A 24,282-nucleotide genomic window follows, 5' to 3' on the forward strand; every position below is an offset into this window, starting at 1 on the left:
GGAATCAAACTGAGGTTCTTTCTCATGCTTGGGTGGCAAGCACTTTACTGACTGAATTTTCTCCCCAACCCTCCAACCCTCTTTGCCTTTTTTCTTTTCTTTCTTTTTTTGAGAGAGAGAGATTGTTTCAGTATTCTCTGTGTAGCCCAGGCTTTCCACAAACTCTGGGCAATCCTGCCTTCACTTTTCAAGTGCTGGAGTTACAGACACGAGTCACCACACCCATCACTTGTTGGTATGCTCTAAAATTGTTTATTACTTATTTTTTTTCTTTCAGCCTTATAGTTATATTTATTTCTTTACAGGTTTAGAAGAACAATACATTATTTTAATTTTTCAGACTGGCCTTGATCCTCAGGCAAATGTGGTCTTTGAAAGTATCATTACTGACATTGGTATAAAGAATAATGTTTCCAACTTTTTTGCGAAAATTCCTTTTGAAGAAGCCAATAGCAGACTTGTTGCCTGTACAAGAAGCTATGAAGAGAGCATCAAAGGAAATTGTGTGCAAAAAGAGAACAAAGTGAAAACTGTAATTATATTTACAAATCTTACAGTCATTTTAATGATGGGTAATTTTGTTTGTATTTTGTGATGCTGGGGATCAAACCCAGGGCTTTACATATTCTAGGCAGATACCTTGCCGCTGAGCCACACCCTCAATAATAATGAGTAATTTTAAAATGAAATGTTTTAATATTGCTCATTTTAATGTTAGACTTCAAAAAATCCATTTTAAAATTAAAGATATTTAAATTTTAAAACAGTATTTGATACAAGTTTTGGGATCTTTTTTTAGTTCCTTTCCACACTCGGTTCTGTTCCTTTTTCTCCTGTCTTTCTCTCTGTACTGCGTTCTGAGCATACATATACAGACACAGCTCATTCATATAGATTGTTACCGTGTGTCCTAGAGCTGAGGGTTAGGTCCCCTGTGCATAGCACACACTTGTTTTAACGTAATTGACAACATTGGAAGTAAAGGATATACTCTGACTTCGAGAAAAAGTGCATGCAGTTATATAGAAATGCCTCAGAGTTAGGTAAGTCTCAAGCTGTGTGAGCCATAGGCCATGGTAGAAGTGTGCCGTTTCTACAGCTTTTCTATTAGTTTTGAGGTTTACTTAGTTTATTGGGAATAAATCTCTCAGCCTGGCTGCAAACTTAGAAATGTAGCCTATTCAAGGCATAATTTGATGGGGTTCGTTCATATGTTTCAGGGTCTTGGCTTTATAAGCTGACCACAAACTGGCTGCCCTGCTTGTATGTCTTAGGTTCTGGGATACACCTATGCCCACCAAACCCAGCTGAATACTTGTTTTTTCTCACTCTGTAACTCTGGCTAGCCTAAGACTTACTGTATAGACCAGGCTAGCCTCAAACTCACAGTAATCTGCCTTCTTCCCACTCTTACTTCAAGGGGTAGTATTAAAGGTGTGCACCACCATGCCTGACAAACTTTTTATTGCTCTCTTGTGCCATTATTCTTCATCTCCAATGAACTGTATATCTACCCACAAGACACAGTCTTACTAACTAACCTCATACTTGTAGTGGGAGGCAGGAGAGGGGAGAGGGAGAAATCCTGCCTCTTTTGCAGAGATAAAAACCACAAAGCAGGTGGCATGGGCTCAGGGTTCCCTCTAGTAACTCTTAAGCTCACTAAACTGTATGTTCTCAGTCCCTGTGCCCCCACTTCCTGCAGACCGCCTAGCCTTTGAACTAAGGTAGGTTTCCACTGCTGTCAGAAAAAAAAAACAACTTTGGGGTTTGTTTACTTTAGAGGGTCTTTTCCTAACAGTCTGATTTAATAGGAATAGTAGAAATAAGAACTGGAAAGCCATTACTATATTTTGTCTGGAAGTGAAAGTTACCCTATTCCTGGCTTTTTTTGTTGCTTCTCAGTCATATATATATGTTTATATGTATGTGTGTGTATATTATATATATTTTATACATACTATATATATATATATATAATTTTTTTTTTATTTATTTATTTTTTGAGAGGCAGGATCTTGCTGTATAGCCCTGGCTGCCCTCAAAGTCCCTTTGGAGACGAGGCTGTCTGAAGCCTGTCTGTCGTGAGCCTGCCCATGTCTCCTGAGTGCTTTTTCCATTTTCCATTGAACACCTTTTCTGCCTTGCTCTTTTTATTTAAAAAAAAAAAAATTCCCAATTAACTTCACAAATTGGTTATTTTCTCTACCAGATGCCCTTTGAATCTAAAATACAACTTAGAAGCAAACAAGAATTGCAGTTTTTTGATGAGGAGGAAGAAGCTGGAGAGAGCCACACCATCTTCATTGGCCCTGTAGAAAAGTGAGAAAATTCTTTTTTGTATGCAGTACTTAAAAATGTCTGTTCCTGTGTTTAGTAATGCTTTCTTCTTCCTTTGTTATAGATTGATAGTATATCCACCACCTCCAGCTAAGGGAGGCATCTCTGTTACTAACGAGGACCTGCACTGTCTAACTGAAGGAGAGTTTTTAAATGATGTTATTATCGACTTTTATTTGAAGTAAGTTAGCTAACGTATTAGCAAACTTTTAAACATCCTGCCATTGTATATCTTTTTAAATCCTTGTTTTCTAAAGTCAGACTATTCGATTGAAATTTTTATCGCTGCGATATACTCTGACACTTAAGAGTAATCCTCTACTCAGTATTTTATTGTACCTATGTTTCCACGTTTTAAAAATGAGAATAAAGGGTTGTAAGACTTGAATGAAGTAGTAATATATGTGAGGTAGTAAGGACCATACCCAGCAAGCACAGTTTTCATAAATACTAGCTTACCATGTGTAATGAAAGGGCCCACATACATGAAACAAAATAGAACTTACCCTCCTTATATCCAGGCTGTTGTTTTTTAGTTTATTTCAGTGTATCTCATAACTCAAAATGTGTTTTGAAACCTGACTGTTGAAACCTGCAAAATTGCTTTAATAGCTTAGTAGTGGAATTCACTCATACTTTGGAAGGCGAAAGACATGTAACTCTAGCTGCAGGGGTCTGATACCCTCTTCCGGCCTGCACTGGCGCCAGAACTCACATGCACACAAAACATAAGCATGAAGAGCATATTTTTAATGATGTTTTGGATGGAGTTATAGCTCAGCTTGGCTTGGATAGGAACACTTGGCTAGCATATGTAAAATCCTTAGAGATTTTATGCCTAATTATTCTATAAAATTATTACAAAGGATTGTTGAAATCTCCAGCTGTGTTATCTTTAAAGCCACCTGTATTTTGAAGTTCTATTGGTAGGAAAATATGCTTTTATATCTTGTAGAACTAATCTTTATCACTGCGTGATTATTTTTCTTATCCCTAATCTTCCTGTTCTTGAGTCTGCTTTGTTGACAGTAGAGATTTTTTTTTCACTTTCGTGGCAAGCATTTCTTCCTTTTACTTTTAACCCTTTAAGTGGGTATTTGATATTTTGGGGTTATTTATTATTAGGCTGTGTAGCTGAGGATGACCCTTGGACTTCTGATCTTGCTTGCTGGTGGTACAAGAGTGTACTACCACACCCAGCAAGGAGCTGAAACTTGCTTATATGAGGTTTGGAGAATAAACCTAGGGCTTTATACATGCTAAGCAAGCAATCTGCCAACTGACCCTGATATTTTTGTTATTGTTTGTGCTTCATACTGAAATCTTAAGTTTTTATATTATACTAAAAATTTAGTTTGTAGTCCTGACTTTACTCAGGACTCATATTTATAGTTTCCAATTAAATTTTATATAATAAATGTTGCTGGACTTTCTTTGAACTGCCAGCTCCCAAATAGTGACATGCAGACTCCTTATTAATTATGAAAGCTGGGCCTTAGCTTAGGCTTGTTCCCAGCTAGCTCTTAAAAATTAAATTAACCCATTTATATTAATCTACGTTCTGCCATGTAGCTCATTACCTCTCCTCCATATAGTATGTCCAATTTTCTCTGAGTCTCACTGGCTTATCTCCACCTCTCTGATCCTTCCCAGAGTTCCTATCTCTGCCCAGAAGTCCTCTGTATCCTTTCCTGTCTAGCTTTTGGCCATTCAGCTCTTTATTAAACCAATCAGAAGGTGACTTGGCAGGACCCATCTTCACAGTGTACAAAAAGATTATCCCTTAACAAATAAATCTCTGATGTAAAAAGTATGCAGTTGATGAAGGAAGTCTAGGAAAATACATACATGCTATAAAATTTTTATTAGTATCTCTAATGTTTTTAGAAGTGAAATAAAAGGGCAGCAATTTTTCTTGTTCTGTGGGGTTTTGTTAGAATTTTTTTAAGATTTGTGTGTGCGCGCGCGCATGTGTGTGTGTGTGTGTTTGTGTGTGTGTGTTTGTGTGTGTGTGTGTGTGTGTATAGGCATGTGCACAAGTACCCACCAAAACCAGAAGAGTGTCAGATCCCCTGGAACTGGAGTTATGAGGAGTTGTGAGCTGCCCAAATAGGTGCTAGGAACTGAACTAGGGTCCTCTGGAAGAGCAGAAAGAACCTTTAACTGCTGGTGTCTCTCCAACTTCTTATTTTACTTGTTTGAAAAACGCTTGAATCCCCAGCCTTTGTGTTCAAAGCCCAGGTGCCTGCACTTGCCTGTGACCTAAGCACCAGTGGAGGGTGAGCAGAGACAAGCAGATCCACAGAACTTGCCGGCCAACTAGTCAGGGCCATAATAGAGTATGGTACAGGAGAATTAATGTCTTTTAAAGGTGTGGATTTAGAGGCTGGAAAGATGCCTTAGCAGTTGCTGTTTTTGCAGATGACCTAGGTTCAGTTTCTAGCACCTATGTGGTAGCTTAGTGCTGTCTTTGACTCCAGTTTCAGGGGATCTAGTACCCTCTTCTGGCCTCCCTGGGGCCCAGGCACACACAAATACACAAAAATATATGAAATACTTTTCATTGCCTAAAGGTATTTTGGTGATTATTGCATCTAGTACATGAAGTAAACTGCATTTCTTAGAGATAGGGATTATGGTGGCCAAATAAATTATATCACTGCTTGACTGCTGTCTATTGAGTGAACTGTGATCCATTATATGATAATTGTTTTTGCTTCAAATAGATACTTGGTGCTTGAAAAACTGAGGAAAGAAGATGCTGACCGAATTCATATATTCAGTTCTTTTTTCTATAAACGCCTTAATCAGAGAGAGAGGAGAAATGCTGAGACAACTAACCTATCGTAAGTCAGATCTTAACAATTCATTCAGTAGTTATTCCTTAGAATCTGTGGGTATTAGTTCCCCATGTCTCACATGTGATAGCACATTTACAGACGTTCATGTCTTGTAGATGAAATGTTGCAGTATTTGCATTTGACCTGCATATATTCTTTCAGATACTTTATTTCTAGCATACTCGTACTAGAGTGTAACACATTAAATATTTTTTAGGCTGTGTTTTTCAATGGGTAATAACAAGGAAAAGTGTATGTGTCTTACGGGTATACTTTTCCTCAAAAATATTTTCTATCCTCAACTTGTTGAATTCATTAATGCAAGATGAAGGGCTCTTGATATTTGAAAACAAAGCCCAGCAAAAGCCTCAAAGATCTCTGTATTCACCTGCTTGTTTCTTGAGTGAGCCACCAGGAAAAGCACACCAGGTCAGATTTGTTGTTTTTCTCATGGATTTATGTTCAGCTGCCATAATAATCTTGCACTAGTTTAAGGGATAACTTTTAAAAATCATTTTTCTTTTACTGAGCAACATCATTTATTTGTTTCTACTCTCTCAAAACAATGTCCTTGATTATCTTCAGAGGTTGTAGGTTCAGAGGTTGTAGGTTTAATGCCTAGAACAGTGGTGCCCAAATAGGACTTATTTGTATTTCTTAGATGGTTATGAAGCCATCATTGCTGTGCTAAGCTCTTAGAATGATTGTTCTCAAAATAGTTAAGGAGATTCTATTCTGCTGTCACACCTAAGTTCTTTACAGGTCATCTCTGTATAGTGAGGGCATTTAGGTCTTAATCTTAGATTTAATCAAAAGGCTCAAGAGTTGGGGCTGCTATGTCAGATAAAACTCTATTGTCTACTGTTTATGAAGTTCCTAATTTTATATCATAGACTTGAGATAGATTTCTGACATTGGCCATAACTTATGGTGCTGCTTTGTGTCTTGACAAACAGTGCGTGTTTTACTTGCTCCCTTACTTTCATTTACCAGTAAGTCATGCTCTGTTAAGTATCTCAGTATAGTTACCAATAGCAACACTGACTGCACCAGTGAAATGGTAGAGACGAAAGAAATTCATCCAGGAGAAGCACTGAAATTCCCAAAATATTGTAAAATGAACTAAATACCCTTACCTGCAGATTCAGTGATGAGGTTTCATGCCTCCCCTATCTGGCTTCATTTAAAATACTCTGTTCATGGGGCCAGAATGATGGCTCAGTAGTTAAGGGCACTTACTGCTCATGCAGAGAGCTAGGGTTTGGTCCCCAGCACCAAGTGGCAGCTAATGGCCATCTGTTACTCCAGTCCTAGGGAATCCAGTGCTCACTTTTGACTTGAGTGCACCAGGCACACATGCGATACATATACATATGGTCAAAACACTCATACACATAAGATAAAAATAAATAGGTTTTTAAATTTTTTTTTTTTTTTTTTTTTTTTGGTTTTTCAAGACAGGGTTTCTCTGTGTAGCTTTGCGCCTTTCCTGGAACTCACTCTGTAGCCCAGGCTGGCCTCGAACTCACAGAGATCTGCCCGCCTCTGCCTCCCGAGTGCTGGGATTAAAGGCGTGCGCCACCGCCGCCCGGCTTAGGTTTTTAAATTTTAAGATACTGGGTTCTTTTCTCAACTTGTTAAAGCATCAAGTGAAACTGTGAGGTGTTAGAGCCGGATGTTCTAATTTGTAAGTCGCTATATATAAGCCATAACTGTAATGACTCTTTAGAAAGTGATTATCTGTTTCTTACAGAATACAACAAAAAAGACATGGGAGAGTGAAAACTTGGACCCGGCATGTAGATATTTTTGAGAAGGATTTTATTTTTGTACCCCTTAATGAAGCGTGAGTAAAAGTCTTTATGTATTAAAAATACGTATTTTATGAAAGTAAACACAGTTCTCTGTTGGCTCATAAGATACAGAATTTTAGCTACACGCCTTTAATCCCAGCACTTGGGAGCCAGAGGCAGGTGGATCTCTGAGTTTGAGGCCAGCCTGGTCTACAGAGCAAGTTCTTGGACAGCCAGGGCTACACAGAGAAACTGTCTTGGGGAAAAAAAATACCTGACAAAATTTTGTAGAGTATATTGGACAACTTCTTCTAATTTTATTTTATTGGACAAAGTATAAGAAAGTAATTTTTAAAAATGATGCTTGTGTGGTATAAGATAGTTTGTGGAGATTACCTTGTTTGAAGAAATGACTGGATCACATAGAAGAATTTGAATCTTTTGCTTAAAATTCACTCACATTTAATAGGAAAGGAAAAAGTGGATGAATTTGTGCCATTTCCTCAAACTAAAGCATGCTATTAGAAGCAGTCTAAGAGCTTCAGTAGAAATGTTCAGATGATATATTGTGCAGCTTTATCATGTGATTAAGATTGGAGAGTTTGTGTTTCTTTGTGTTTGCTTTTACTTTAAAGAATCCACTTGAAAGAATGGTCATTTGTTGTGATCTGGGGAGAGTGAGGTAGAAGTGTGCATGAGTGAAGAGGTACCCTTCCTATTGGCGGAAGATCTGTTTTATGGCATGCCCTGTGACTTAGTACTGTACTCTGCTTAGACACATCAAGAAATGCCTTACTCTGCCCCTTTTTTATCTCTTTATAATTGGAGGAATTATGGCTGAAATTAGTATTACGTGGGATCGTTTATATGTAATAAGCCTTACTGTGTCACACTAGATTGTAAGTTTCAACTGTGTACTAATTATCCATTCTTTTTTGTAAAGTAAATTCACTTTGTAATATGAGCAAACCCTTCCTTTAAGATGTTTTTGACATGTGTGGCTGTAGCCATGGCTTCTTTGAAGAGTAAGGCACAAGGATCACTTCAACACAAGAATTTGAAGTTAATTTGGACGACATATTAAGATCCCCTCTTAAAACAGATAATAAATACTACGTTTTGGGGACTAGAAGTGTAGCTCAGTAGCAGGCTGCTTGGCTAGTTTGTGGAAGGCCCTCGGTTCTATTCCCAGCACTGCTGTCCCTTCGTGTGTGTGTGTGTGTGTGTGTGTGTGTGTGTGTGTGTGTGTGTGTGTGTGTATGTGTCTGATGTTAATTAGTAGACCTTAGCTCTCTTTAGGGTCAAAGCATCAGTTATACAAGACTGTATTATTATGCATAACATAATAAAATTCAAAATCAAGTTTAAATTTATTCTGCATAAACTAAGGCTTCTTAGAATTTATCATAAAAAGTAGCACAAGCGTCTTAGGAGAAAAGAGGAAAGTTGTTTGTAAGAAATAAATAACAAAAGTGTTAAATTGAAATATTATCTGAGTCATATATAAATAATTTAGAGCCACTATAATCATTTTCTTTGTCAATAGAAGTTTCCATTAATCTTCCAGTCATCTTACATGTGATGGAGAACCAATACAGAGGTGCAGGCCAATACAGAATTCTGCAGGAAGGCTACACCCATGAGGTGATTGATGGAAACAGTCTGCAAGTGTCTAGATCTTACTTTTCATTTTTTTAAGAGGTGAAAGCCACAGATATTTGATATGTGCCAGTTACTAGATAGGCCACCATTGGTTTGTCATCTGCTTCATTTAGTAATGATGTTAATTTTTTGTTTTTTGAGATAGGGTCTCATGTAGCCCTGGCTAGCCTAACTCTATGTAAGCCAGGCTCCTTGGACTCAAAAAGATCCACTTAATCTCCACCTCCTAAGTGCTGGGATTAAAAGCATGCACCACCATGCCCCGCCTGATGTTAAGTTTTTAAAGATTTATTTTTATTTAATATGTATAAGTGTTTGCTTACATGTATGTGCAACACCTAGAACTGTAGTTAAAAATGTTTGGAAGGTGCCATGTGGGTTCTGAAACTGAACCCTGGGATCTCTGCCAGAGCAGTAAGTGGTCTTAGCCAATGAGCCATCTCTCTAACCTCATGATGCAGTTTTTTGTGTTTTTTTTGTTTTTGTTTTAATTAAGTTTATAAGTTGTTTGTTAGAAATTGTACCAGTATTTGCTAAAGAGCACAAACCTAGAATTTGGATATGATCCAGCCATAATAAAATTACCTATTTTAGCCTCTTCTCATACTAGCGATTTATATAGTTATTTGGCTAGAGGCGGATGTCTGAGTTCTAGGCCAGAACTGGTCTACATAGTTGAGAGCCTGCTTTTTTGTTTTTGTTTGTTTGTTGTTTTTTTAAAGCTACAAATTTAAAGCCCTGTATTCTTGAGGTTAGCTTCTCAGCACATGTCCTTTCAGTCAGGAGAAAAGAAAGGTATTTTGCCTAGTTTTTAGTGAGGTAACAGAAAGTATATGGCTTCTTAAATTGGCATGATATCAGGATGGTAAAGCTGTTAGACTACTATCACCACAGTGTAGGTTGAAAATCACCACATTACACCATAAATACTGTTTTTCAGGATTTTATGTAGTCCAATGCTGTCCTCAGACTTGATATGTAGCCAGAGATGACCTTGAACCGTTGGTTCTTCTTCCTCTCAAGTGTTAGAGGATAGTCTTTTGCCACCTTGCCTGGCCACAGCATCAGGTTTTGAAACACACTTTTTGTCATTTCAACATTTCTAAAACTGATTAGTTATCGAAATGAGGATGTTGATACACTATTTTTGCTGCTTAAACTGACCTAAGTCCATTGTATACTGAGAATGAGAATTATTAAGAATAGGAAAGGAGTATTCATCCATCTTGCCTTATCTATATTTATATATATATATATATATATATATATATATATTTATATATATATATATATATAAAATCCCCCATCCCCAGACATAGTCTTACTGTGTAGCTCTGATTTGCCTAGAACTTGCTATGTAAACCAGAATGGCCTCAAACTCATAAGAGACAGCCTGCCTCGCCTCTACCTCTGCCTCCTAAGTGCTGGAATTAAAGGTGTATACCATTACACCAGGCTCCATTTGACCTTTTAAACACTGAGACCAAAACCAGTTTTTATGACCTTTGTACTGAATGTTGTCAGATGAAGAAATAGCACTGTTCCTAATAATATCTTGGAGTCATCTAAGTCATACAGAAAAAGAGTTACCTAATGATGTCATGCTGTTCAGGTTGGGGGTGTAGGTCAGTGGTGGGGTACTTGCCTAATATGCTCAAGGCCTTGGGTTTGATCTGTAGCAGTGGATGAAAAAGTGTTTTCTACTGAGAAAATATTTATTCGACATCCTACTACATGACAGATATTATACTCAGCTAATAAGTCTTCTTTGATCTATAGCCTACCCATTACCTGCTGGCACATAACCCCGTGGCTAGTAAATGAAAAGTTGTTAGTGACTATTAGGCTATACTATATGTCTTTTTTTCTGGTGGACTATATAGTTGATAGCTGAATATAGTGACATCATGAACTTGCACTTGATAGCTAAAACTCTTTAATTATACTTGAGATTTATAACAATGCCCAGATTAGATATACCATTTCCTTTTGATATTAATGTATTTACATTTCAGCATAGCAGAAGACTAAGGATTATTTAGATACATACTTTTCATAATAAGCCTTTCCGAACAAGAGAAAGAGACATGATAAAAATTTGAATGGATCTTTTATTCCAAAAACAAAGATTAAGAAGATTGTTTGTAAGAGTGAATATAGGGTACATAATCCTAACAACAGCAACAAAAATATTAGTGGTCATTATGGTATGCTAACCATTGATAAAATAAACAAGTGAGAATTGTTACAAACAATACAAGAATTTTAAAAGATCAGTGTTTGTTCACAAACTTGCAAAAACAACATTTCAATTGATAGTTATTGAGAAGCATGATGAGCTTTTCCAATGATATGTTTAGTAGTGTTGTTTGTTTTTACAGTGCACACTGGTTTTTGGCTGTTGTTTGTTTCCCTGGTTTGGACAAACCAAAATATGAACCTAACCCTCATTACCATGAAAATGCAGTCATGCAAAAAAGTTCAGCTGCAGAGGACAGTTGTGTTTCTTCTGCCCGTGAAATGGACAGTTGTTCACAGAACTCTTCTGCCAAGCCTGTGATTAAGAAGATGCTAAACAAAAAGCATTGCTTAACTGTAACTGAGTCCAGTGCTGGACAGGAAGAAAGTGAGCCTTGTTATCGGAGAAACACATACAGTGTGAAATGTAGTGTGAAAAAAAAAAATCATGCTATAAGTGAAAACGAAGAATCAAATAATGGAGAATCTGCATGCCAGGAAGTTACTGATAGAACTAAAAGTGAGAATGGCCTACAGGATGAGTGTTTAAATTCTGTACGTCATCCAGGTATGTACTGATATACTATGAAAGAGTAAAAGTTAAAATAGAATTGTTAAAGCTACATATTTTCTCTTGTCAGGCTTACTGAGGTAGAATTTACTTACAATAACATTAACTCACTTTATGGGTGTCACTCAAGTTTTATTAATGTATTCAGTCATGTAACTACTATGACAACCAACATTTAAAATCTTACATTACTCGAAACCCCCAGTGTCTCTATTGCAGTCGGTCCCATCTCTTCACCCCTAGAAGCAGAGCTAGCAGCTCTAGTCTAGAGTTTATGGCACCTCTGAAAAATTCTTGTGTAACAGGTTGTAGACACACGAAAATTAGTATAATACTACCTACGTGTAGTACATATACGATAAATGAAAAGTAATTTCATGCTTAGGCTTGAGTTTTACCTGCTTGATATTACATGTATTAAATACAAATAACTCAAAATTCAAAGGAAAAATAAACCTTGAAATTTATAATTCTGCCCCAGATATTTCTGTAAGAGATACTCAATCTAGACATGGAAGCTTCACGTTTTCCACTTATAAGAGTTTGGATTCATTTTATTTCATAAAAAAACTCCCTAGATTCAAAATATATAGTAGTTTCATAGGTTTAACTTATAAGACAAATATGTTCAGTCTTCTCAATTTTTAGATTGGTGAATTGAGTTCAAATGGCCAAAGGCAGAAAGTAAAGCTTTCTCCTTCAAATAAAGTGGGATCCCTTTTCCTCGTTCTCCTTCACTCAGTTCTGCAGGAAGGGGATACTAATACCTTTTTTTATTTCCTTTCAGCTCTCATGAATTGGTTCTCATTTCCTTCAATTAGAAACTATTGTTTCTAACCTCTTTAATAGAAATCTAAAAGTTATCAAAATTCTTTGGTATCAAGTCACTTTCCTCTCCAACCCACAAATACTCCATGTGTTGACTTCAGCCTTATCCTAGTCAGGGTTACTATTGCTGTGACAAAACACCATGACCAAAAGAAACTTGAGGAGGAACGGACTTACATGGCTTATGCATCCAGATTACTGTTCATCATTGGAGGAAGTAAGGACAAAAACTCAAGCAGGGAAGGGACTTGGAGGCAGGAGCTGATGCAGAAGCCTTGGAGGGGTGCTGCTGACTGGCTTACTCCTTATGGCTTGCTCAGCTTTCTTTCTCATAGAACCCAGGAGCAACAGCCTAGGGATGGCCTCACCCACAGTGGGCTGGACCCTCCCCCATCAATCACTAAATTAGGAAAATGCCTACATGCTTGCCTACAGCCTGATCTTATGGAGGCATATTTCAATCAAAGTTCCCTCCTCTCAGATGACTATAGCTTGTGTCAAATTGACATAAACTAGCCAGTACAAGCCTCATTCAAGCACGTGTACATCAAAACATCTTACTCTACCCTTTAAGGTTTTACAGGGTGGCCCCTCACACCTGTTGCAGAGTATCAAACACAGGGCCTCACACACACTAAGCAAGCACTTTGCCACTGAGCTTCGATCTTCAACCCCAAGAATATTTTCAGGTATTATGTGTCAATTAAAAACTTAATCTATTCCGTAAAAATCCATAATACTCAGTGTAGTCTCTGCCTTGCAAACATTAAACCATGCATAGACCTATATAAGTTTTTGTTAGGTAAGGTAGGCTATAGAAAAAAAAGGAATTAAAATTATGGAAAATTGCAAATAAAGAACATATTTTTGGTGCTCTACCACTTTGTATTGGTGAATTAGGAGGTTCACATCTGGCATGGCAGCACATGCCTCTAATCCTAGCACTTGGGAAGTGGAGACAGAAGAATCAGGAATTGATGGCCAGCCCTGCCATATAACAAGTTTACAGTCAGCTGGATTATGTTGAGACCCTGTCTCAAAAAGCCAAGAGAGACAGGTATGGGAAGGAGGACGTTGCTGAGCTTTTGTAAGGATAGTTTGCTATAATAAGCTTCATAAGGTCCTGGAGCCATGAGATGAGCTGGAAAGGGAACAAGAAAAACAAAATTGGTCATTAAAAGCCAAACAGATCAAATCTTTGTCTACAGTCTAGTTCATTAGGATACAGTTAAGCAAATTATGTAAACAAGCAAGTATTTAACCTGTAATTCTTTCGATGTCATTATTGTAATTCTTGATTTAAAAAAAAAATAATAGTTATTTGTGTGAAATTTCCAGAACCAGAAAATGTATAGAATAGTGATTGATTGCTTAGGGGTTTCAGCAGGAAAAGATAAGCGGTAGGGGAATATAGAGACAATGTTAATATGGGATTTCTTTTGGAGGCTTTGAAATTGATTTTGAGGGCTGATGGTGGAGCTCAGTGGTAGAGATCTTGCCTAGTTTTGGTGAGACCCTGGATTCAATCCCCAGCACCACCTAGATGATAATATCAAAAACAGTATTGTGATGGCAGGTAGTTACGCATTCTTGTGAATATATGGCTAGTTTTGAGAATTTGTGGAAGATTGATTCCACCCAAAAAGGTACCCAAATCCATGGGTGCTCAAGTTCCTCATGTATATACTATTGCATAGTATTCACTTGTGGTGTGTTTGCAGCCTCCTTACTCTAAAGCTTCTCTAGATTACTTACATCATCTAATTTGTTGTAAATACGTAGTTTTAAATAATACTTCTGCTTTTCTTTACTCTTAGTTTTTATTTATGGTGCTAGGGATTGAACCCAGGACCTATATATGCTAGGCAAGCACTCTCACTTAGCTGTATTCCAAGTCCCTGTACTGAATTATTCGGAGAACTAGAAGGGAAAAGGGGCTTATATTACATGTTGAGTACAAACAAAAATTTCCTCCAAATATCTTTTTTATAGAATGGATCTCACTGTGTATCCTTGCTGGCCAGGAACTTGCAGACATCTGTTTGCTTTCCTTGTGCTGGTATTAAAGGTGTGCACCACCATTCTATACCCCTTGCCCTCCAATATTATTGATCCATACTTGGTCGAATCCACAGACAGTGCCCATAGATAGAGAGGGCCAACTATATACTAAAAACCACTGGATTGTGCATTTGAAATGGGTGAATGTTATGAATTTAAAAATAAGACTAAGGAATATAGCTCAATGAATAGAACACAAGGCCCTGAATTCAGTCAGCAGTACCACTAATAGTATAACATGGTTTCTTTTTGAACAATAATCTTATACACTTTAATGTGAGGTCAAATAAAGAAGTGAGAGACTGTGTATTGGAGCACAACTTAGGGCTTTATGTACACCAGCTACAGAACTTCCAAGTGCCCCCTGCAAGTTGTTGTTTATTGAGTAGACAATTTTGTTGGAAGACAGTCTCAAAACCCTAGTGGAGACCAAAGTACAAAACAATGTTTTATAGAGGTTCCATGATTAACAGGTTCATTTGTCTTTTTCTTGTAGCTGTGTGTTTGTTTTCCTTTCATATGTATACACCTACATCAATTATATCTATAATTAAAGGGAAAATCTGTGAAAGAAGTGTTTCACAAAACAATTTCTTGTTGTTTGTGTGAGTGCTAACACTAATTATGTTTTTTTTTAATCTTATTTTAATTCAATGCTGGCAGCATCCCACAGTTTGAGAAGTGGCGCTCTAAAGTGAGGTGGTTGTTGTTTCCTCACCCTACACACACACACACACACACACACACACACACACACACACACACACACACACACACACACAGTGGTTCCTTAGCTTTTATCAGATGCTTTGAAGAGCTCATTGGCTCAAAAGTACACTAAGTAAGGGTGCTCTCTAAATGTCACTTTCTCACCTGCAGGAGTATGACTAACCAGTCTTAGAACGATGGCACATGAAAAGTTAGGAGCTCATTAAAATGTTTGTACCCTAATTAATTAATGCCTAAGTAGCTAAATTCTATTTTTGGCCTGGCTATATAGTTCAAAAGATGTATTTTAAATAGTTCACATAAGTTTAACTCAGATCCATGTAGTTAACAAGTGTTGACTAATAGTGTCAGATAACATGCCATAGTAAATAAACAGGATTATGTCTACAGCTTTAAGGCCAGCTGTTGGAAGGTAATATATGATATCACTACTTGCCACTTTGTTTTTTCAGCTGGACATCATGTAAAATAATTGACCAGATTGAAGACATGAGGAACATGTGGGTTTAAAAATTTGCCGCCTCCCCCCCAAATTATTTATTTATTTTCAAGATGGGGTTTCTCTATGTAGCTTTGGAGCCTGTCCTGGAATTCGCTCTGTAGACAAGGCTGGCCTTGAACTCACAGATCCACCTCCTTCTGCCTCCCTAGTGCTGGGATTAAAAGCGTGCCTCACCACCGCCCAGCTGTAGATTTAAAATTTACAGTCACACTCAAATAGGTAGATACTGGTCTGCTGAGATGGCTCATTGAGTAAAAGTGTCTGCTACCAAGGCTGGGTAACCTGAATTCAGTCCTCAGAACCCAGATGTTGGAAGGAGAAAACTGGCTCCTGAAAATTACACTTTGATCTACACACACAGAAGTGTGTGTACACATACACACACACAGTAAATATATAAATGTTTGCTTTTTTATAGGATACTTTTGTTTTCACTTATTTTAAAATAATTTTTAAATACATATATGTGTTCTGGGTATGTGCAGGTGCCCCCAGAGGCCAGAGGTGGAGGTATAGAATCCTCCTAGAGCTGGAATTGCCTCATGATGTGGGTGCTGGGAATTGAACCTGGGTTCTTTTTAAGAGCAGTAATATGTTCTTAATCTTAACTGCTGAGTCTCCTCTCCATTCTCCCCACCCTCCACCTTGTTTTAGACAAGGCTTTGCTGTGTAGCCCTGGCTGACCTAGAACTCACTGCCCAGACTAGTTGGCCTCAAACTTAGAGATTCCCCTAGCATCTGCCGCCTGAGTGCAGGCATTAAAGATATGCACCACTGCGCCCAGCCTAAAAGAAAGATATTTTTTGAAAGCTGAATTATTTAAACTACTTTCTCCTGTTCAAGTACTAACCAAGCCTAACCCTGCTTAATTTCTAAGTTCCATTGAGAATCAGACACATGCAGAGTGGTCTGGCCATAGACTATATTTTTTTTCGATGATTTTTGAAATACTTTAGTTGGTACAAGGTAAATATTAATGTAATAATACTTTATAGATAGGAATCTGATTGTGTTGACTTTTTAATTGCCTGGGGATGTATACAGATTTTTAGATTTAGACAAAGTTAAAATACTTAATTTCTGAAACAGATATATTGTGTGTATAACAGAAGGTTTACAATTGTGCTTGATTATTTTAAGTAGTATGTTTCTGATTACAGCATTTTGATTTATATATATTTTTTTAGGAGTACATTTTATTTATCTTCTTTCTCAAGATACCTTGTTTATTAAAAAAAACAAAAACAAAAAAAAACACTTTATAGCTTTGTAACCTAGATTGAAGTAAACTTTTCTACCTAAAATACCTAAAGGTCATTCTTTATGAATTTTTGAAATGTCATACATTCTTTTAAACAATATTGGTATATGTGGTATTAAAGTCTCTGATTCAGTTTCGTGGAGATTTAAAATTTCTGTTAAATACTTGGTTTGACAAGCTTCTTTTAGCAAAATGATTGACTTTTAACAGTTCTGATTCTTAGAATGAACTTTAAAGAATATCAATTCAGTTTTACCCTGTGAACCATTTACTTTTGTGGTACCAACCCTTATAGTTGGTTTGTGGGGTTTCATTTTATTGAAAAATAGTAATATAACCAAACTTAAGTAAACAGTTGCAGGATCTTGTTTATAACTAGTATCCTAACATGACAGTTATATTCATAATTCTTCACCACCACCACCACCCCACCCCCCGCCACAGGGTTTCTTTGTATAACAGCCCTAGCTATTCTGAAACTCACCTTGTAGACCAGGCTGGCCTTGAACTCAAAGAGATTTGCCTGCCTCTGCCTCCTGAGTGCTGGGATTAAAGATGTACACCACCACTGCCTGCTATGTTATTATTCTTCTGATATGTACAGAAGCAAGTCTATTTATTTGTACTGTTTTTTACCCTTTGTTTTTTCCATGTTTTCATAATTTCAATCTTAAAGCTATACATTTTTATCTTGTAGTCTATTCTGTGGCTTATAGTTTTGTTTAGGAATTACTGTTTTTGGGCTCTTAAAGCTTTCTATTCAGTATCTGGCACACTCTTACACACAGAAAGATTCGTACACAGATTTATATAACCTTGTTTTTATTTTTTTGTAAGTTTCGGGTAATAGAGTAATAGAACAGTTCTGTAATTTGACATCAATCCATGTTTTTATTTTAAAATAACCTACTTTATATTTGTTGTATTACACGCTGTAGCAGATTTTTGTACCCTCAGCTGTCTTATATTATTAGCATTCATTTCAGTATTCTATTCGCTGGGTTATAGGCCTGAGCTTTTTATCATACTGTGTTTCCTATTGATACAGATGCCTTAAGCAAAATCAGACTAAACTACGGTGATCAGTCAGCTGAAGGTGGTAAAATGCTTGAAGATGAACTCATTGACTTCTCAGAAGATCAGGATGACCCGGTAAAATCAGATGCTTTGTGAGAATCTGTTACAGAATCTTAGAAACTATTCCTTCAACCAGCGACAGAGGCAATATGGCTTCTGGATTGGGGTTGTATTTCAAAACAAAACCAGTTTTCTAGTTTGAAGTTCCTAGGACACATATATTAGTGTTGTTGAAATTGTGATATAGGGTTATATATATATATAATGAAATTGTGATATAATACTGCCTGAGAAAGTTTTAATATAAAGTTAATTCTCTTGGAGTGGGGAGTGTATAGCTCAGTGGTAGAGGGCTTATTTACTATGTACTAGGCCCTCAGTTTGATGTCCAGCATTGGATAAAATAAAAAATTAATCGTGTTTTCTTTGAAAACATTTATACGCTATACTTGACCTTTGGTCTAGCAATATCTGAGAGGCAAGTAGTAAAATATTCAATTATGTAGTACACATAATTGTAGTATACATAAGAATAGCAAAATTATAATTTTTTTTCACTTTCCCAGTACCTTTTTTCTTTTTTCTTTTTTGGTTTTTTGAGACAGGGTTTCTCTGTGTAGCTTTGCACCTCTCCTAGAACTCACTTGGTAGCCCAGGCTGGCCTCGAACTCACAGAGATCCTCCTGGCTCTGCCTCCCAAGTGCTGGGATTAAAGGCGTGCGCCACCACCGCCCGGCCAGTACCTTTTTTCTTATCCAGTGGCTATTTTCTTTTTTTTCCAATTTAATGTGCATGTATTATAAGAACAGATATTTAATTAGCAACAGGTGAATTATATTATTTCCTGGATCTTATTTGCTCTAATAAATATCATAAACACTTACATATAAATTATAGTTTTGGAGATAGTTTATTTAAATTATAAGAAAAGTTAATGAGAAACTGTAACATACTGTTTCTTAAATTTTCTGTTTAAAAATTATATTTGTTTTGTGTTGGGACGCACACCTGCACACCCCAATGGGCATGTAGGAGTTAGCATAATTGCAGGAATCTTTCTCCTTTCTCCATGTGGGTCCTTGAGATCAAACTCGGGGTTCTGGTTTTAGTACTAGGGAAGACTGAGTTGTTCACCTAGTATCTTCATACTTTATGCTGCACAATTTTCCTTTTTGCTCAGTCTGGTTGGGGGGGTGTTTAGTTTATGATGAATAACTGTAAGATTCTCATTCATTACTTTACATAACAGGTAACTGCTCTTACCAGAGGAGACTAAGGACTCACTGTGAGCCATGACTACGTGCTGCAGGCCTCAGGGTTCCTATTCAGATATGTGGCCTGAGACAGGATTAAGATTGTGAAGTTTTTATATTTAAACAACTTATATAGGCTTTACATGATGGACGATATAATACAAATATCAGAAATTTGAAACAAATTTCTTAGCACTACTTTGCACTTCACATTGGAAATCTCTTGTGGTAGAAAGGAAAATAACTTTTATTTTCCAGCCATATATTATAAGCCAATGGATAATTGAAAAATGACCTTTTATTTCACAAGATTGCGTGGAAAGGAAAAAGTACATAAATCCTCCTTCACCATATGTAAACACCTGAAAGCTTATTCTAACACTAAAGGCCTGGTGAGCTGGCGTATTGGGCAAAGGACTCACTGCACCTGCTGACAACCTAAGTTGTATCCAGAACCCACCTAAATTTGGAAGGAGGGAAAACTGACTCCACAAAGTTGTCCCCTGATCTCCACCTGCATGCCTGCATACACACACACTTCATACACACATACAGTAGTGAATAAGTCTTCGATGTTAGTGTTTTAGCATTGGATAAATTTAATTGAATAGCATGCTGAATTTTCTAGGTCAGTTTCCTCCCTGGGACTAGAAGTGTTGCCATTTATTTGAAGGAGTTTTGTGTGTGGGGCTGTTTCCTTAGATTATTAGTTATTTCAATAGCACGTTCTTAATAACCAAAGGCTGTCTTTTACAGGATGATAGCAGCGATGATGGCCTCCTTGCTGATGAAAACTACAATTCAGAAATAGGACAGTGGCACCTAAAACCCACTATCTGTAAACAGTAAGCATTGACTACATCCTGCAAGCTGTGTGGTTTTTGTTTTTGGAGTCATAGGATGAAACACAACAGAACAGTTCTAACTTAAGCAGAATTTACAAGTGCTCTCAGGATCATGGAGGAAAAGTGGGTATGCTGTCCAGAGATGGAACAGGGAGGCCATTTCTGGCTTCCACTTTGCAGTTTTCTCAGCCCCTGCTCCCACAGATGCTTACACACCTTTATAATGAACCACTATAACTTTGTAGATAATATTTTTGAGGAGAAAACACCATATATAATCAAAACAGTAGCATGAAGTTGGCAGTTAATGTTAGGTGGTCCCACCCTGCAGACCTGTTTTCTACTTAGAGACTCACTCAGACTTGACAGGATTCTAAGAGAGGAAGTTCAGTCATGCTTCCTATCCTGGTGTATCTGAGACTGTGTGCATTACTGAAGGGACAAGGTGCAGGTGGGAACTCTGAAGATAGAGTAAGTCATTACCAATTTCCAGAAATACATGTGTGTTCTAAAGTATCCCCAGAGACTCCCAAACCCGTTAAGTGAATCAGTACTGCCTAGTACTACACTTACCTCCTTTTACTTTGCTGTGGAAAATGTCAGCAAAAACTGCATTAATGGGCCTTGAAAGGCAAACTTCACTTATAAAAGAAAATATAGATATTTAGAGGGAATGTAACTCATAGTTAAGAGATCTGTAACAGGCCTGATCAGTGTAGCTCAGAGTTAGATGTATGCTTAGCATGTTCAAGGCTCTGAGTTCAATCTTTAGCAAAGAGAGAGAGAGATGGGGGAGGTAGAATGGAGAAGAGAAAAGATTAACATTTTGGACTACTTTTGCATATTAGATTTCCTCATTTATTTTGAGTTTACAACATACATCTTTTTTTCTTTTTTTGAGTTTTTCGAGAAAGGGTTTCTCTGTGTAGTTTTGGTGCTTGTCCTAGATCTCGCTCTGTAGACCAGGCTGGCCTCGAACTCACATAGATCCACCTGCCTCTGCCTCCTGAGTGCTGGGATTAAAGGCGTGTGCCACCACCACCTGGCTTGAGTTTACAACATTCTTCTACAGAATTAAAATTCTGAAGATTAGATCTGGGTTGCATAGAATATTCTAAAATGAAGTCTTGCCTAAAAAATACATTGTGTCATAAACAAATTCTTGGGATTACTTGTTTGGTTTTCTCTAAGAAGCTGTAGTTCAGTTAGATAGTTAGCAGGTAAGGGCATTTGCTGGCAAGCCTGATGATACCCAGAACCTATGTAGTGGAAGGGGAGAGCCAGCCCCTTCAGCTTCTTCCTTCACATGCATGCCATGGCACATACATGTGCATATGATACTTAACTTTTATAGGGCTCCTTTTTATTATGCTGGAGTTACATTACTAGTCTATAATGTAATTTTAATATTACCATAGATACCTAAATTTCTGTCTGTGAGGTTTGCTTTCCTTCCTGAGTATTTACTGAAACAAAAGAAAATTTCTAGGTTTTTAATAGTATTGATGCATTATTTTAAATTTTCTTGTGCGTATGTAACATTATAACTCATTTAACTTTTATTATTTCTATCCTGCAGACCTTGTATCCTACTTATGGACTCACTCAGAGGCCCATCTAGGTCAAATGTTGTCAAAATTCTAAGAGAGTAAGTTCAAAACTGTAACCTGCTTGTTTGATACACTGTAGCCGAGGCAGCTTTACATGTGTTTTGTTGGTATCTGTGCATTGTTGTAGGTATTTAGAAGTGGAATGGGAGGTTAAAAAAGGAAGCAAACGAAGTTTTTCCAAAGATGTTATGAGAGGTTCCAACCCAAAAGTTCCACAGCAGAACAACTTCAGCGACTGTGGCGTGTACATACTGCAGTATGTAGAGAGCTTTTTTGAGGTGAGTTTCAGTTCATGGTTATCTGTGAAATAATGAAATAGGTATTTGTATTTCATGTAATGAACACAATAAGAAAATAATTCATCTTAAAAATGATTGTAAGCCGGGTGGTGGTGGCGCACGCCTTTAATCCCAGCACTCGGGAGGCAGAGCCAGGCGGATCTCTGTGAGTTCAAGGCCAGCCTGGGCTACCAAGTGAGTTCCAGGAAAGGCGCAAAGCTACACAGAGAAACCCTGTCTCGAAAAACCAAAAAAAAAAGAAAAAAAAAAAATGATTGTAAAGAACAAAATCTCCCAAGTTAGACACACACACACACACACACACACACACACACACACACACACACACACACCTTCCTCTCAAGCCTTTAGAATCTAATCTCCTCCCTACCTTTACATTGAAAGCTTTCTTCCCTCCAGCACCCTTTCTACTATTCCTTCCTCACTCTCAATCCTGCAGCATGGCTTCCACATGCCTCTCTTGGAACTCTTTACGTTCCCTTGACTCCTTCTTAACCACTGTTCACTGAATGAACCCCTGAATCCCTTGTAAAGTCACGTGTATTCATTACTACATTCCTGCTGCCACTTTCCAAGTCCAGCATGCTAGTGTCTTTCTGAGCTGCTACACCAGATTCTCATGCCTTCTGCCTTCTGCTCATCACAGTCCTTTTCCAGAAACTGATCAGGTTACTCTCATCACCTTTATACTTGGTGGCTCCCTGGTGCTCTTGAGCTAAAGAACAAACCCTTCTGGTGGCCTACACTGTACTTTGGCCAGTTGAAAATCAGTCTGTTTCTTGCTGTGCCGTGTCTCCAAGCCTTGAAGCTCACTCCCCGATGCTCTGTCAGTCTATGGCTGGCTAACGACATTTAAACGGCAGGCCGATGGTGTTTGTTCTCAGTGCACTGCCTACCTCCTGTCACAGTGTTGGCTGAGGTCGACTGTCTTTATCTAGCATGGTGCTGGCCTTCTTTCTTAGGCAGGGCCTGAGAGGAAAGGCTTGTGTTTTGCAGCTGTGGAGACTCTTAGCAACTCTCAGTTCTGCTGTTGCACAAACAACTACAAACTGTGAATTTGTTTGCTTCTGCTTGAACAAGAACTTTATTGCAGAAATAGGGTATGGGCAGTTCTCAGCCCAATAACTGTAGTTACCAGCCTCTAATCTAGACAGTAAGCTTCATAAGCCAATACTGTTTTTATCTCTAGTGCCTAACTCAGTGAATAGATACTGATACTTAACTTCTGAGTGTTGTAGTTGAAATTAAAATGTCACCCATTATAATTTTCTAACAGGCTTTTAATCCTATTTTCAGAATCCAATACTAAATTTTGAGCTACCTATGAATTTGGTGAACTGGTTTCCTCCTCCTAGAATGAAAACAAAAAGAGAAGAAATCCGAAACATAATTCTGAAGCTTCAGGAAGAGCAGAGTAAAGAGAAGCTGCTGAAGGCCCCTTCCTCAGCAGAGACAGCCTTCGGGGAGGGAGCCGAGCAGTATTCCAGCAGTGTCTCAGAGTGACCAGGAGCTTCAGAGCTCACGTGGCGTGCAACTTTGGTTACAGACAGTAAAGAGCCGATGTGCTCACTACTCAGAGGTTTGGGGATGTTAATGCTGTAAAAATGTCACATAAATAATTTCCAAAGGAGTATGTATTAAGTAAAAGTCTGTAAATATGTTAATGAGGCCAATTTTTCCAACATTTATAATTATTTTTTCCACTTTTAGGAAACCTTTGTTATGTATTTTCTGTTAATAGTACTAAAACTGCAACTTCTAAACACAAATAAAGTATTTATAGGAGGAAATGATTAATTTGATATTCTTCAGTGAACTTGTATAATTCCTCAGAGTGTGATTTTATTTCCTGGGAATATATATGTGTCTATGTTTTGGTTTTTTTTTAACCTCTGTTCTAAAATACTCAAAAATGTGAAAATATAATTGTCAGAGACATTTTAAACTAAAGATGCATCTTTATATGCTTGCATACAAGAAAAATTAACATCTTTTCAACTCATGCTCGTTGAGTGTGTTCAGAGAAACCCCAAAATGTAATAAATATTTATATTGTACACAGATACTTAAACACTATTAAGAGCAATCAAAGACAATGCGCCTTGACTTCTCCTAGTGAAGTCTGACTAACTGCACTGGCACACACTCTGCGACTCAGGTGAAAACTGTCCTGGCAAGTGCAGCTGGAATCTCAGATACCCAATACGACCTTTTTATTATCTTACGGTATGCTGCAACCTGTATGGTAGAACTAGGTAAGAAACCGTTTTAATCTGGGTAAACACAGGAATTCAAATAGGAACTTATTTTTTGTAACTTCTGCTATTTCTTCATTATTTTGTTCTCATTGTTTTGATAAAGTATCAGACCTTT

The 24,282-nt window shown here is 37.5% G+C and overlaps 1 protein-coding gene across 4 annotated transcripts in view; it reads left to right on the top strand.

The window, feature by feature from the left end:
• Senp6 (SUMO specific peptidase 6) overlaps positions 1–23,699 on the top strand; it is a 90,229-nt gene extending 66,530 nt beyond the window's left edge. For 3 of the 4 annotated variants that reach the window (XM_059268281.1, XM_059268279.1, XM_059268283.1), the window contains 11 exons: positions 306–532; positions 2,213–2,322; positions 2,405–2,521; positions 5,067–5,186; positions 6,934–7,026; positions 11,017–11,441; positions 17,874–17,977; positions 19,912–20,000; positions 21,580–21,648; positions 21,738–21,888; positions 23,206–23,699. In XM_059268281.1, the coding sequence (XP_059124264.1) occupies positions 306–532; positions 2,213–2,322; positions 2,405–2,521; positions 5,067–5,186; positions 6,934–7,026; positions 11,017–11,441; positions 17,874–17,977; positions 19,912–20,000; positions 21,580–21,648; positions 21,738–21,888; positions 23,206–23,412 (1,712 nt within the window). In that variant the 3' untranslated portion in view covers positions 23,413–23,699. The remainder of the gene's footprint in view (positions 1–305; positions 533–2,212; positions 2,323–2,404; positions 2,522–5,066; positions 5,187–6,933; positions 7,027–11,016; positions 11,442–17,873; positions 17,978–19,911; positions 20,001–21,579; positions 21,649–21,737; positions 21,889–23,205) is intronic. The other variant, XM_059268282.1, reaches the window with a different exon arrangement.
• Positions 23,700–24,282: the final 583 nt, after the last annotated feature.

Source organism: Peromyscus eremicus, chromosome 7 (assembly GCF_949786415.1).
Source record: "Peromyscus eremicus chromosome 7, PerEre_H2_v1, whole genome shotgun sequence".
Lineage (NCBI taxonomy): Eukaryota > Metazoa > Chordata > Mammalia > Rodentia > Cricetidae > Peromyscus > Peromyscus eremicus.